Raw genomic sequence first — 16874 nt, forward strand, 5'->3', positions numbered from 1 at the left:
TTAGGTACTCAGTTCCCAAAAACAGTTTTTGCGGACTAAAAAATAAAATTGGTTACTATGGTAACGAAATTTTTTTAATTAGTAAGAGGTGTGAATTTGTGTTTTGGGAGCTTTAACAAAAAAATCTTGTAGGTACCACGTAAGCAAAAGGTTTTAAGTGATTCCTCTCATTAAAAACTCGGCTCCTACGTCGCCTCATCATTAATTACGATTCGTCCCCTAAAAGCCTATTTTCCGTACTTGATACATAGATAGCTATTTTAGGTAAATAGTCAGTCCCCAAAAACAGTTTTTCCGGACGAAAAAATCAATTTGATGGGTCTATCGTGGAATCTTTTTTTAATTAATAACAGGTATGAATTCGTTTTTTGGGAGCTTTAACAAAAAATGTTTGTAACGTACTTAAAACGTGTTTGCGGATTCATCAGGAACGATTCGTCCGCAAAAACTGTATTTTAGGTACCTACTTGGTACTCGTAACAAAAATAACTATTAACGTATTTTGAAAAAAAATTATATTGAAAAAAGTTACTTGAAATATACAAATTCCAATCAGAAACTTTGTAACAGCGAGTTAAGTTTGTTTACCTATTACAAGTTTCAAAATTAATCTGTAAATATCACTATAACAAAAAGCTTAAATTTTAATTTATCTCCAAGTACATACAATCTGTACTAATTCTGTAGTTCATTTTAATGCATTATTATTTTATAAGTTATAATTATAATTATAGCACTTAAGTGCTAAATTATTGTATGATTTATAAAAAAAGAATAATTTAATTGTAACAGCAATATTTTCTAAAACAGCGTCCTCCTAGAAAACCAGATGTTATTCGTATAGTGGTAACCTTGCGAGGTAAATTTTCTTTGTGGATGAACAAGTCGAGAGCCGGTTTTGGTTTACAGGGTCTCGTTGCACTTGTACCATTGATTTATTATCACTTAACTAGCAAAGTCATCAGTCATTCAAAATTTCCGATCAAGAAAGAAAAGAAAATTCTATTTAATTAATATATTCTCTTAAAAATGGTTGATGAAGTGATGATTATAAAGTCTCCCGACTGGTTTCTTCCATAACTGAACCGTTTAAATTTATTTTACCTTTAAAAAATTATTAACATTACTTGAAAATGTTAAGAAGCGGAAGTGTAAATGCAAGAACACAAAAGTATGAATACTAGCCTGGCCCAGCATTGAGGAAATACGTTTATGTATGTACATATGTTTATGTATATATATGTACCTTACTTCATTGGTGTCTAGAAATAAGGGTTTGCGGTTAAACCTTCATAAAAATTGGTGGAAGTTAAATAGCGGATTAAATTGTAAACACGGTATATCTTTCGACAGACTCTACATGTTTCAAAATGATTTTCATCTAATCGCCTATGAAATTTCCATAAAATAAAAAATGCCGCTTTCAAATTTAGGCTGAGTCGCGCCAGAACTCGCGCCCTAGAGAAACAGTAAGGTAAGATGCCAGCAACATGGAAAAAATGTTAAAAAAAATCTATCTATAAAAATTTCGAAGTTATGATAGTTTAAATTTTGCACTTTGACTATATTTATTTCTGTTGGAAAAATAATTTTCTAAGTTCTAAGTTTTCTACAGGCTACTAGAAAAGGAAAGAAGGAAGCTGTATCCTAAATTGTAACTCTGTTTAAAGTTATTTGTGACTTTTATTGGCAAAATTTTTGTACCTTTACTAAATAAATACAGGGTATTTCACGAGTGATAATGAGCCTGACAGAATTGAAAATACAACCCACAATACATTTGCAAAGTTAACGTGGATATTTTAGATATCACATTGTTTGAAAATTCGATTATGAATCCACGATAGCTTTGCTTCCAATAATTTTATTTGCTACAACTGACATTAAATTTAGCAAAAAGTCAAAATGCATTCGAACGATGAGAAAACAGATCTGATTCTCATTTATGGCGAATTTGGGAAAAATGCTTTTGCCGTTGAGCCTTTGTAAAAACAATGTTTTATTCTGAATAGGCAAGCTCCAAAAAGGTTTGAATCACTAAACTGTTTTCCAATGATAGATAGACAAATAACCTTAAAAATTGTGTTTCCTGTCTTGTCAATTTTTTTGTGTCAGTCATGCGATAACTATGTTTTATTAATTTTAAAATTCATAATCAAAATCCATGAAGTCTATGCAAATGTATTACTGGCTGCAGTTCAAATTTGGTCAGGCTCATTATCACTCGTGAAATACCGTGTATAAAAATTTTTTTTGATCGCACGGTATAAGGTGTTGATAATATACCTACAGGATGTAACGAAAAGATTGAGACAAAGACTAACTTGAGATTCCCCAGGTCAAAATAAAGCAATTTGTTCCAACTTATCTTATGTAATTTGAGATTTTTATTAATTAAATTAAAATATCAACTTCTAAACGTCAACTTTGTCAGTACCAAAAATCGAAAATATTTTATAGTCGTACAGTTGGAGACAAAATACTTTGGTCGTCACTTTTCGGACACTTTAATGTAATTCAAGCTTTAACGTTAAAATGAATGACAATTTCAAATTAATGACAACTATTATATTTTCCTATCAAAAATATGTACATACAACTTGTCAACTATATGATTGACAGTAGCTAAAAATAAGGTTAACAGTCCTAAAGCATGCTTTACAATTTAATGTCCCTCAAGTGACATTGACGAACAAAGTATTTTGTCTCCAACTGTAGATAAAACATCATAGTATCCTATCGCATACAGGATGTTCGGTCCAAGTCGCCCCGGCTGATAACACCTAAACTTACTTCTTTTTTTCAAAAAGTAAATATTTATGTAATAATATTCATTCTTGGTTTTCTTAATAATTGTATCAAATTTTTTTAGCACATCCGGTGTTGCCGGAAATGCTACCAAATTTAGTTTTTCAAATGGAACACCTATGTTTTTTTTCCTCCAAACAATAATAATTGACATGAAAAATACTGTAAACCACTATTTATTACATTTTGCGTAACACAATGCAATTAAAAAACATCTTAAATCTTAGAATTTTATAAGGAAATTGGTCACGTAGCCCGATTTTTAATTTTAAAGGAAAAGTGTGAATAAAAAAATGCTTGGCTACAGTTTAATTGTTGGTTTGACAAATCTAATTTGTCAGTTGATGAGCAAGTTCTCTTATGGAAACTCTTGGATGTTCTTCGACTGATAACATAACATTCAAATTTCTATTTTCTTGTTCTTCACAAAGAACCACATGTTTTTTAGTTTTAAGAAGAGAACCTATTCGTCTCAGTTGTTTTTCAATTCGACTAAATTTTCAACGATTTGGGTAAACTCTATTTGAGTTTCTTTCTCTTTATTCTGTTTTTCAGCTTCCGCTCTATTTTTATTGCACTTAAAAAACACTTCAAGCTGATCTACCAATTCGTCGTAATTAATATCATCCATTATTAAAGATCTCAATAAGATTTATTGACAAATTAGGCTTTGTCAAAATAACAATTAAACGGTATCCAAGCATATTGCTTTTTGCATGAATACCTTGAGAAGTAAAATCCGCCTACGTTGCAAAATTTCCAAAAGAATTCAAAATTTTAAATTGTTTTCTAAGTGCATTATGTAAAGTAAAATGTAATAAATAGTGGTTTACCGTATTTTTCATATCAATTATTATTGTTTTGAGCAAAAAAACATAGGTCTTCCATTTGAAAAACTAAATTTGGTAGCATTTCCGGCTACACTGGATGTGCCAAAAAAATTTGATGCATTTACTAAGAAAGCGAGGAATGAATAGTATTATTTAAAAATTCAGTTTTTGAAAAAAAAAAGTAAGTTTAGGTGTTATCGACCGGGGCGGCTTGGACCGAACACCCTGTATAATAGCTATTATTCACTCACGTGATTAAAAAACGAGTCGTAGACGTAGTAGACAATATAAGTACTCACTTTCCACTTTTCTACCATTTTTAATAATTTTAAGCCGCCCGAAACTACTTCTAAGCACCTGCAAAAAAAACAGGGCTCTTCTATGACCAAATGCATGAAATGACCACTTCAGTTAAGCAACAAACAAGGCGTCCTTAATCAGAGAAGTCACCTAAATCTGTTTGCATGCGTGGTTCATACAAGATTTTTTGCATGAGTTTTCTAAATCACCAAATTGATAAAAAATTGTTTAAATATGACATTTACATGTGCATCATGACATTTGTAACGTCACAAGCAGAGATGATTGTTAGGAAAACACCAAAAATACTCCGCAAAATAGATATTTAGACTATTTAGAGGCCAAGTCAGATAAAACAAAAACTATTTCTGAATGTGTTGTTTTATGGCTACATTTTTACAAGATTACAAGTCATTTACTATGTTAAAATTACAATTGTCATTGTCAACAGTTGACGTTTCCAACAATCGGCGGCGATGAATATTTGGCCAGGTCGTCGGGCGTGAATTGCGTGAACATGCGCAGTTTGACCGATTTCATCGAATTGTGTTTTGTGAAGGGTGGTGAATTTTGACTGACACAAAGTAATGGATTATAGCTTATTTTGACAGTAGTGAATAAACATTAGCCTATCGTAAATAAAAACATGTAAAAAGCGTGCGTCGTAGTTCATTTTCTGCGGTTACCTGTGCATATTCTTACGTTATAAATAAAAGTATTTATGAAAACATGGCATGTATAATAGTGACATTTGGGCGTCGTTGTAAAAAAACAAATACAGTGATGGATTAATAATCATCTTTTCTAATGGATTAAAATATTTCCTCGTAATTAAAACACGGGTGAGTCTTTTCTTTTTTATAGTTTTCATCCCTTTATAATTCCGGTTTACTTGGAGGTTGTTGAAGAGCTGAGACGCTGGTGAAACTTTTGTTGTGAATTTTGATAATTACCACGAAGTGGAACGGGGGCGAAAATTTGGATTACCATTTATGGTAATCCAAACCTACATGTAGTTTCAATTAACCTACCTGTAGGTTCAATTTGTAGATTTTCGGAACTCGCTTATTTAATGTTTTTAGAACTTTTTTAGTAATATTACAGACCAAAAAGGTGGCAGCAACGTAATGAAATGTAAAACGGCCCTCAGAAACCAACTTTATTTTGAACTTGTCATTGATTGTCAGTGATGTCATTTTAACGTTTTGGAGGTTTTGAAAAGTGAAATTTGACGCTAAAGCCTGCTTTACAGAAACCCAAAAATTTGATGTTTCATTTTTTTATCCATCCTGTTGATGCATACACAAAGTTAAAATCATACACAACTGTTTATGAACCAGTTTGGGCTTTACTAAAAATCTGCGATGTTTTAAGTATTCTAAGTATATTAAGTTGTTTCAGAATTTGCACTCCAGAGAAAAATTCTAAGTAAGATAAGATACTAAGAACATAGAAATAATATATTACTTGTGAGGTGGTAAATATGGCATTACCCCGAGTGCTCATGAACTCGGATAAAGCACAAGGGGCAATGCCATTACCACCGAGTTTTGTATGCTATTTAATATTAAAATTGTTGAAATGGAGCAATGTACTCCCCCAGAAGTAAGAAAAACTGCTACAGAAGCAATTGAATACTAATTGAAATATTATGCGTAAATTGACAATTTGAAAGAAAAATTCGCGGTATTTTTGTAATCTTAACTTTGTCAATCCTGCATATTACCGCCCTAGGGAGAAAAAAATGATACTACTTGTCTTGGGATTTAATGATGTGTTATCCAACCTTTAGAAGGTTTGTAATATGCATATTACATTAGTGATTGTGAATAAAAATGTTTAAAAAATTCTGTCAAAAAATTTTAACATTTATTTTTTGACATTTGACATTTTTTTTATATATATTTAATGTTACTGATAATCTTGTAAATTATGTCTTTTCATAATCATTTAGTAAAGGTACAAAATTTTTGCCAATAAAAGCCACAAATAACTTTGAATATAGTTGCAATTTAAGATACAGCTTCCTTGTTTCCTCTTCTAATAGTCTGTAGCAAAAAAAACTTTGAAAATTATTTCTCCAACGAAAATAAATGAAGTCGAAGTGTAAAATTTAAACTCCCATAATTTCGAAATTTTTATAGATAGAATTTTTTAAATATTTTGTCTATGTTTCTGGTATCTTACCGTACTTTGCATTCTTCTCTGGGGCGCGAGATCTGAAACAGCTTGTACAGGCTGTTTTTTTTAAACGCAAATTTCAAACAGTTAAAGTTAGCATCACTATAATCACAGTTAGGGTCTGATTCAAAATGTACAGTCGCGGTCGTTGAAAATTAAGACATTTTGAAAAATACAAAATTTTGTCATTATAAAATGGCCTGAAACTAAAGTTTCTAAAATGTCATTCAAATAATTCCGAGTCAGTGACGTACAGTAAAAAACTTTACTTTAAAACATGAACTTCAATTTTGTAGACAGAAATAACTAATATTTTTTCTTAGTGCTCTTATACTTTTTGTGTGTTTGTGGATGGTAATGTGTTAACAGCCATGATTCAAGTATATGTTGAATGCAATAACAATAGTGGAGAGCAGTGTGCTTTTACACTGAGCGGTTTCCGATTTCGTTAAAACGGCGAAGTACTGGAATTTAAAGTTGTTAGAATACCATATTATTAAACACCCGGTGTAGTAATATCAAATAAAATGTATTTTTTTTCCGTAACATTTCGGTGTTTGCCAATTCTGTTGTAATAATTTCGGGAACCTGTAAAATACTACTGCGTAATAGTAACTTAATAAATAATAATAATAATAAATTTGAGCTTTACGCTTGTCAGGTTTGATCACATCTATGTTCTGAAATCTAGGCAATAGTACTTACTGCTTAAGAATAAAATAGAAATCATACTCGATTTTTAAAATGTAATTTGGAACATTGTAATGGAGAGACCAAAATTGAGCATTTCATAGATTTTTAGAACGTTTTAGACGAAAAGAAAGACATAACCGGTCTGTAGCTGTCTATGAACAGCCTTGGCTTCCACCTGCAATTTTTATTGGTGTACTTATTAATCTGTAACAACAAAGTAGTTGTAACAATTAAATATGTAACAAAATACTGCAGGAAAAACTGTTTTTGTATATAAACGTATATAAAATAAAACGCATGAAGACGTATCTTTTTTGTTTAGGGAAGCCGGGGTATTCATTTGACTACGCTGCACTGATGAGTTCCAAATAAGAACGAAACCGGTCCTTAGTTGTTTTTCAAAGATGAAAAAGTCAACCCGATGACACTTTCGTTATTGAATTATTGAATTCCAATGAAAATCGAGTATTCTTCCATTATATTCTATTGTCTCAAGTAAAACCATTTTTGAAGAAATCCTAGAAATCATTTTAATAGAATAGCATAATTCTTTAATTCACTAAAATGTAATGTTGGTTTTGAGGTGTACACTATAGCTACAGTAAAAGTTTAACGTTCTCCACTTAACATGATGCAGTGCAGTTTTTTTTTCTGATTTACGGTTGGTACCACTCTCCGAAACCAAGTAATAAAAACATATCGCACACATCAAAAGTTAAACATTTTTTGTTAATCATTACGATTTGTACAAACGAAGTTTCATGAGTAACAAAACAAATTTATCAATATCTTGAGTACTCTTTAAATAAATGACACAAGAAAACAGAAAACTATGTCATACAAAATGCATGCATAAGGTTTTCAGTTTTGATCTTAGTGTGCTTTATCTTAACTGAGAAAAGGAATATCTATAATGACAATAAAGTACGTCCTTGAAACTATTTTTTTTTTATTTTTGCTTGAGATTAGTCATTTTAACCATCTGTATTTCTAGATAACAATGTCGCTTGTCAATAAAATAAAAACCGCACCCGTTGACGTTGAAATTACGATTGTTCTAGTAGTTTCACATTAGCTAAAATCAGTGTAGAATGACTTGTGTAAGTTCGTTACTTGTTAATAAACTAAGTATTTGAGAACGGCTAACAATTGTGTTTCTATAAACTTTACTCTAGTTAAAAGATTAATCAGCAAGTAAACTTCCTCCAAAAAAACCTATACTTATAGAACCCACAGACTTGTGCTATATAAAAAAATTCTATAAAAAATGTTTTCAGCTGCTACGTGGCGCCGTTATGGACGACAAACGGGGTCTTCGTTTTGGCGGCTCCAAAGTCTCAGAAATAGCCAACAGATTTCAAGCAAAATCATCCCATAGTGAAGAGATTATCGCACCTATAAAAACCAAAAAGATCACGTCATGCTCAAATGAACTAGTAGAAGAAATATCTGAGGTAAATGTTATAAGGACAGAATCGCATGTGACGAGATTTAACAGTGCTCGAGCACTTTTTGAGAAACTAGGTGAAGAGAACCGGAACAATCGCGATAAATTCGCACCTCTCCAATGTACGAAAAGTGCTTCCGACATTTGTGATTCTAAAAGCAGGAGTAATTTATCTCACGAAGATAACTTTGATGCGGCCAAACACGGTATTAGATCCTTATCTCCTAACCAAAGGGGGGTCCTCGAAGCATGTCCAATGGTAAAAAGTAACAATATTGTGGCTAGTTCTGAGAATAATGTAATCAAAACAAATGCACATCAACAAACTAAAGTATTAGTGAAGCCAGAAAAACCCGAAAAACCTCAGCGAAAATTTAACAATAAGGAATTGATTGAAAAGCAGCGAAATTGGACTTCACATTTTTCAAAATCACGAACTTCACGTTATAGCAGTGATCCAAATAAAACTGAAAAACTAGCTGTCAATAATGGTGATTCAAATATACCCCATGAGCACAAGGTAGCTAGCAGAAGTGCATCTTTCAGTAATCGAATTACAGGCTCTTCGTCGTCAGTAGCTAATGAAAATTTTCGACGAAATGACGTCATTCGAAAAGAACGTCCAGCATCGGTTATTCCGACTATGTGTAGTAACAATAATAATGAAACGAGTCCTGCAACAAGTCCTACAAGGGTCACAGCGTCTAAAGATATTCATAAACGTAAAGAGAGGAATAGTATGATATTAGTGGAGCCTCATAGTGGGCCAATAGAAACATTTTCTGGTGATGTGCCAACTGTATCGCCCAGGGAATTCGCTCATTCCGTCACTACAGATAATAAAGAAACGAAGAAACGGAAAATTTGTGATCAAACAGAAGAACACTTTTATCTTCCCTCTGAATTAACTGATAATAAGGACGTTAGTCGGGAAAGTTTATCAGTTACGTCTGGCAGCTTATCGTCTCTAAGTCCTCCTACGAGTCCTGGAAAGTTGAAATCCGAAATTGAAAAGCAAGAAGATGAAGGAAACGAGAAATCCTTTCGTAAGTAAAAATTGATATTAAAAAAGTCAAACAAACGGAATAATCTTAACAAGTTATTCAAGTGTAGTTTTTTCAATTCATTTAATTTTTTCTGAAGATTTAATATTTTTGTCAGTTTCAGATGTTACTGATTCCGCTTGTTGCCTAATAGAAGATCGCTTAGATGTTACGAAAATTGCCGAAAATAATGCCAATCGACTTGCAGAATCTGAACCACTAACTTTTGAAGATAGTGATTCACATTTGAAAGCAAAAGCAAAGTTTTTGTATGAAAGTGAAGCTGATATGAAATCAGAAATAAAATTAACTAACACCGATAAGGAACCAGAATCTAGATTAACAGACGCCGAAAAAGAGGCTCTTTATGCTGTTCCGTGTAAAAATCGCAGACAAGAAAAATGTCGCATTCCACCTAAACCAGATGTTTTGCAATCAACAGTTAAATGCGATTCGTATTTAATTAGTTCACAAGAACACCCTAACAACAAACAAACTCATATGTTATGTGATAAAAATAATGAACAGTCTAAACAGAAGTGTTTGCAAGGGGATGGTGTTACTAGATCTGAAAGCTCTTCTTTAGATTTTGAAAATGAGAGTGAATATGCTACCATAGATGATATTGAAGCGGATTCGATGACTCCAACTGAAGAAGAACATTTGTTGAGCACAAAGTAAGTCATACATAATTATAAATTAAAGTAATTAGTTTTGTACTTATTTGATACTTTTTTTTTGATTTAGAATATCGGAAAAACGGTTAGTGCCAAGCAGACATGATCTTCTCTCAGACGAAGAGGCACAAGAAGTTACAAGATTATTAAATTCTAAAAGTCGACTAACCGACGATTGGGCAACAGACACTTCCCTGTTTGCTGAACAGCCGGTGACATCAACCATGCCGTCTGAACCAACATTTAAAAACTATTGTGTAGAAATGACTTCTGTGTCAGAAAAATCATTTGCTCATTTAGAAGATAAAGATAAGGCTGATATTGATGAAGAAGAGAATAATGATATGTCTCAACTTGATTCGTTTGCTTTTATAGATAGCTCACCACCAAATGAATCAGTTGAATCACCAAAACCTAGAAAAAAATCGAAAGAAGGTTTCCAAACTTGTTTTTTAATTTTTACCACTGGCTTTTATAATGTTTTTTAGTAGAGGATAAATTAGATAGGGAAAAAAGTGAATTTACTACTGAGTCAGTTCCTATCGTGGGAGAGGAAAACGGTGTGCACTACTACGAAGATGGTCACTTTTGGATGGAAGTTCCAGGCCTTCTCCCCGAATCGGAAGAGGAAGACGATGAATCTACTTGCTACACCCACATACCAAAACCCACCAAAGTTGCATTTTCGACCGAACCCATGAAAGTCTATTCCACTTTCAGCGTAACAGAATATGACAGACGGAATGAAGACGTTGATCCCGTGGCAGCTTCCGCAGAATACGAACTTGAAAAACGGGTGGAGAAGATGGATGTATTTCCTGTAGAACTTATCAAAGGTTCCGAAGGACTTGGACTCAGTATTATCGGAATGGGAGTTGGAGCGGATGCAGGTTTAGAAAAACTTGGTATATTTGTGAAAACAATAACAGCCAATGGAGCTGCGGCGAAAGACGGAAGAATCAAAGTTAACGACCAAATTATTGAAGTTGATGGAAAAAGTCTTGTTGGTGTTACTCAAGCATATGCTGCAAGTGTTCTCCGGAACACTTCTGGACTTGTCAAATTTAGTATTGGTCGCGAACGGGACCCTGAAAATAGTGAAGTGGCTCAACTTATACGACAATCGTTGCAAGCAGATAGGGAGAGGGAGGAGAGGAGGCAGAAGGCTTTGGAGATGGAGCAACAGCAGAGTGACGCCAGCACAGTACCCCTCACAGGTGTGTAAATATTTGTACTTATTTCTAATATTTTACAAAGGAGAAAATTACTACGTTTTGAGTGTAATTTTCAGGTTCTGCAAATACTAGTGTATCAGATGGTCCAAACAGTCCTTTAGTAAGCGCTGAAAATTCTATGGATGTGGAACAGAGCTCAGACATTGACTCTTTAAAAGTGCTTCTTCAAGAAGTATGTTTTCTATTACGTGTATTAAATATTAGCTTTTTTCTAATTTACTGTTCCAGTTGATGGAACAAAATGGTATAAAACCGGACGATTCCGATAAATTGGCTCAATTAAATCAGAAGCTTAAGGAAACTGAACGAATTTTAGTGACAGCAAAAAAGGAGATACAGACATATCAAAATATGTTGGAACAGTCTCAGTCTCAATATCTAGTGATGGAAAAGAAGTATACTAAAGCAAAACAATTGCTTCGAGAATTTCAACACCGCGAATTAGATATGATTCATCGAGAAGACTTCTACCAACAACTTTTACAAGAAAAGGATACAGAATACAACGCTTTAGTGAAAAATTTAAAGGATCGTATAATAATCCTAGAACAGGATTTACTAGAAGCTCAACAAAAAGCGGGTTTGCCTTGTGTTCTCCCTAACGATAATTTAAATTTAAAGCAACTGACGCCTCAAATGACGAGGCGAGTTCCTCCTAAACCCTTATTTAATACTCTAGAAACAAATTTGTCGGATACTGAAATTTCCGATCATAGTCCAGACGATGATAAGACTGCAACAGTTGAGAGAAAAGTTCCTTTGAAGGAAGAACTAGACAGGGTCGTCCCTCAACACGAATTGCTGGACATTTCCGTTAATAAAAGTAAAGCGGAATTGGCAAATAGAGGTTCTCTGGCAAATCGACAATTACCTAGTGTTAAAAAAGGTTCCCTCAGTAATAGCAGCAGTTCGGATTATGGGTTAGATGATAGTTACAATTCGGGCGATGAAGTCAATTGCTGTAACGGCTCCAGTGGGAGAACGTTGAATTCAAATATTTCATATTCACAACATACGAGGTGCCAGGTTCAAACTAACACAGAAACTACACAGCATGATTTTCAATATAATAAAGTACAAAAATCAGTTTACGCTTCATACAATAAAAGGGTGGAACCCACGCCAGTTTATGCAAAAGTTCAAAAAGATTCTAGTCATTCGGAATATACGAACCCTCCAGATTCGGGGATTATAAAAAAGGGGATCGGCATGGGGCCCCCACCGTCACTTGCTGAACAATTAAAAAAAGTATAATCTGAAACATAGTTTAGTTTTTAATTAACTATGATTTTTTAGGTTTTGTCAGAGAGGGAAAAGCGATTCAGCTCTGATACTCTGAATAGTTCCTGTGAAGAATTGACGGAAAAATCAAAACACAATGCCGCTCAACATTTACTTGAAGAAATTCGCCAAGCTGTAAACGAAGCCAATGCGAAAGGTAGGTTAAATAATTGTTTTCTGAAAATTTACTCAGTGCTTTGTATTTGTAGTAAAGAAAGTTGTTCCCGTTACATTATCACCCCCAGGTAGTACTCCGTGGCAGCATCAAGGAAGTATGTTACCTACTCCTCCATCTCCATCGAGTCTATCGTCTGGGTCCGTATCACCCTCAAAACACGACGCGTCGTGGGTAACAACGGATCTAAGTCTATCGTCCTGTAGTATAAGCAGCGACAAGCGAGGTTCGCAGTACTGGCATTCGACTCCTATTTCGGAATGGAGCAAAGACCAGGTAATTGATGTTAACATCTTCTAGTGAATCATAATACAATGTTTCCCAGGTCTCCCAGTGGCTGCTTGGAATTGGAATGGAAAACCATATTCCGAAGTTTGTAGAATTGGACGTCAATGGCCAGGCTCTTCTCTTGTTAACATCGGCGGATTTCAAAATTCTCGGAATTGCAAGTGACGATAAAAGTTACTTGAAGCGGAAAATAAAGGAATTGAAAATACAAAATGAGAAAGAACGTAAACAGATGGAACGAAATAGAAAAGAGAAAGAAAAGCTCCTACGGAAAGCTGAGAAAGCAAATAAGAAAAAGTAATAAATCAAATAAGCGAATGGACACGTCGGCCTAGGAAATTGAAATAACATTAGGTAAAATATTAACTATTTATCTTTAGTGGACACCTGTGAATGGTGTATTATACATAATTGCTGTAAATGTGACTTTCTTGTATCAGGACATTATTTTATTATTTATATGTATAGCAAGAGTGTGAATTTTGAAATCATTCATTGCAATTTTTTAACGTTTGTGTGATAATAGTGTATGTCATGATTTTTTTATCTTTACATTTCTTTTATATTTTTGTTATATTCTAATTCAATAATTATTATCAAATAAAAGTAAAAAGTATATTTCTGTTTTCTATTATTAGCCTTTTATTATCAATCTTTGGAACAAATCGAGTTCTTTTGCGATATTTACTTCTGTCCAGGCGGCACTACATGCAGGGAGCGGGATTTTTTTGATTCAAATGGACAGATTACATTTACCAATTTTGTTCTAATTTTTCAAATCATTTATAATTTATCAGAATATGAAGATTCAGATCAAAATGTTATGCATGCATTAATTCGAATATTAGAACTAGAGATGGGACGGCAAATACACACGTTACTTATTATAAGCATCCACTAGGGTAAGTACCCCAGGTGTGTTATTGCAACCGGATATAAAATTTTGCGCCAACTTTTTGTGAAATCTAACATCAATTCTTAACTTTACATGTAGAATGTAATGTAATGTAATCTTCTAAAGACTGATACTGAAAATCATGAAAAAGTAATGAAGATTAAAGACTGATTTTATTAAAACCTAATTTCAAGTTTAAATAATTGTTATTTATTGTGTCAAGGCACTAAAGTCTTATTTTTCATTGATTTATATTTCATTGTAATATGACAATTGATACCTAATTTAATTCATTGAAATGTTTATTGATTGCAGTAAAAAATTGTAGTACCAATAATGAACTACTTTAGTGCCGATTTTAGATTCTTTACTGGTGATTTTATGTAACTTTAGTGACGATTTCGGAGTAACACTATTTACGTAGGTATGTCATATTATCTCTTTATACTTCAAACAAACCGACATCACTTTTAAGTTCTTTCTAAACATAAAGAAATTGGCAATGCACCGGGTGCAATGTGGGTGTAATTAGATGTTTGCAAACAAATGCAGCGGGTGTTCTGTTCAGTGGCGCAGCCAGAGATAGGGTTTAGGGGGGTTTACCTATTTAAAAAAATTCGGGCACTCAATTAAACGTCATTAAAAAAACGATGTAGTATGGGCTTAATTGTTGTAAAACTATCTATATGCGTATACGATACTCAAATTGCTTGAAATTTGGGTTAGTTCCATTGGAATACGTTGATCTCACAGTATGCACACAGTGATGGTAAAAATGTAGCAAAAAATGTTTCTAAAAACAATATCACAAAGAGCATTTTGTCTAACTGAAAACAGTTGCCCATTGTGACCCCGAAATAGAAAAAAAGCTTTTAGTGCTTTTTTATACGCTTTCCCTTACTGATGCTTTGTTCTCTTATTTATTCTTATGCTCTTTCTCTTTCTTATTAACCCCTGCGTTCTTATTTGCTCTTATGCGGTCTCTCTCTCTCTTATTATTCTTATTAGAACATGTGCACATGTTTTAAAGTTCGTGCTATTATGCGCTCGCCATCTTTTATTGGTAATTTGAATTGGTATTTAAGTTTGAATTAGTGAAAAATTGCTGACTTGAACCCCGGAGCTACCTGGCGGAAAGCGGGACCTTATGCCGCTACACCACCACGCCGCCGACAGTCTCAATGTTTTAATTCAATAGGGCCCCAAACACGAGAGGAATATTCGTCGGATCTGATACGTGGCGAGCCAAATCCGTTAAGATATCCGCTCGTGTATGGAGCGCAACAGATTGAGTCCGTACGGATCAGATCTGCCGATAAGATCTGTACAGATTTGATCCGACGAATAATCCGCTCGTGTATGGGGGGGCGCTTATGGGGCGCTAATATTAGACTTACACAACATTTTTTAAAAATTTATTTCTTTTACATCGTTTTTGTATTTTTGTAAGTCTCTTGAACCAAGAGTGCCAATGGCGAAGTTTTTCGATTTTTGTCAAATGTTTTGGGTGATTTTCTCGGTACTCGGAGCGGTTTATTGCAAATAACTTTGGAATTATTGGCACCGTTAGAAAACAAAAAAAAAGATAATTGTTAAAAAGTTATCGAAAAAATTGCTGATGTAGTCAAAAATATACAAAATATCAATTCAACTATAACTTTTAAACGATCAATAATTTTGCAATTTTTTCGATGCGAATCGATTTTGGTCGCAATTCAGAAAATAAAAAAAGTAAAAATTTGTAAAAATTCTGAAGTTACGACAACGTCGAAATCGAAAGTAGTTGTATATAAAGTTTGAATGTATATGTTTTATTTTCACTAGGAAATAATTTTGCTTGATATTGTTCTCGGGAGAGTGTTTTTTAACTTGCAAAACTCCCCCCTCGTTACGCCACTGTGAGTGTTTACCCATCGCTAATCAGATCATTTGCCCTAAATATAACGCAAGTGTTAGATTTATTATCCTGTCCTATTTTTTGATTGCTTCGATTTATTCATACGAATACTAATTTCTACCTATAGCGATTTGTTTAGTACATTCCAAGACACAATTCTACAATTTTGCCTTGCGGGTAGGCAGTCGGGTACGCGTGTTTGTAAAAGGTGTGATGCATTGCAGCGCATTAAAATTTTCACGTATAGATGCTACTTGGAAGTTGCATCTAACTATTCCGACCGTTTCTAGAAACACCAAGCATACTTAGAACGTCATTTTATATAACACGTGTGTGGTCAAATATTGGAGAAATTTACCACAAAATTTGTCAATCGTTCAATAAAAATAAATAATAAAAGACTTAAGTAACAAGTAGATAGATAGATATACGGGATGTTTGGTCTCGAACTCGAACACAGTTAACGTTATATGCCAAAAAAATGGCATTACATTAATATTTTAAAGTAAAAGTATTGTTTTTGCTATTGTATTGGCAAGCAGAAATAAGGTTTTTTTTCTGACGTGATTCGCCGTCATATTTAATCTCGTTTTTGGTGTATTTTGCAAACTGAAGCCGGAATGAAAAATATAAGTAGATACAAAATATGAACGCTCTTGAAGCAATAATTTTTAGAGAAATAACCAATGTTTATTTCATAGATGCATACAAAATTTTCCTTCTCACAAACTAAAGTACCTAATGATAAATTTGTCAAACAAGTAATATCAAATAATTTGTCAAAATATTTAGTTTATTCAATTTTCAGAGTAAAAATCGGTATCAAAAAGTTTGTTTATCTCAAAAAACACTCATAAGCATATCGGGTTCAATTTATTCAATTCTAGCTTATTTAAAAAGTAAAAATCGGTATTTTACGATTTTATTTCCGAGGGAATAAAGTATGTACCTACATACCAAAAGTGAAGTGAAGAATAAAAAAAAATATTGCACTAATTTCGGTGGTTCTGAAAACATGTAAATTGCTTTTACTATACTATACTATACTATACTATACTATACTATACTATACTATACTATACTATACTATACTATACTATACTATACTATACTATACTATACTA

At 33.2% G+C, this 16874-nt stretch overlaps 1 protein-coding gene across 3 annotated transcripts; it reads left to right on the forward strand.

The window, feature by feature from the left end:
* The first annotated feature begins 4436 nt into the window (after window positions 1-4436).
* On the forward strand, window positions 4437-13509 carry LOC123014647. Of its 3 annotated transcripts, none has more exons than XM_044413860.1 (10): window positions 4437-4780; window positions 8090-9305; window positions 9421-9979; window positions 10050-10414; window positions 10468-11196; window positions 11271-11386; window positions 11443-12462; window positions 12511-12652; window positions 12741-12946; window positions 12996-13509. In XM_044413860.1, exons 2-10 carry the CDS (start codon window positions 8108-8110, stop codon window positions 13257-13259), a joined length of 4599 nt encoding a protein of 1532 aa, XP_044269795.1. In that variant the 5' UTR covers window positions 4437-4780; window positions 8090-8107; the 3' UTR covers window positions 13260-13509. The 3 variants fall into 3 exon arrangements, with proteins under 3 accessions (XP_044269795.1, XP_044269794.1, XP_044269793.1); XM_044413859.1 differs by having other exon boundaries at window positions 4440-4780; window positions 10471-11196; window positions 12705-12946; XM_044413858.1 differs by having other exon boundaries at window positions 4441-4780; window positions 12705-12946.
* Window positions 13510-16874: the final 3365 nt, after the last annotated feature.

This window comes from Tribolium madens, unplaced genomic scaffold (genome assembly GCF_015345945.1).
Source record: "Tribolium madens isolate multiple individuals breed KSU strain unplaced genomic scaffold, Tmad_KSU_1.1 Scaffold_97;HRSCAF=244;Tcas5.2_LG3a, whole genome shotgun sequence".
In the NCBI taxonomy this organism is placed as follows: domain Eukaryota; kingdom Metazoa; phylum Arthropoda; class Insecta; order Coleoptera; family Tenebrionidae; genus Tribolium; species Tribolium madens.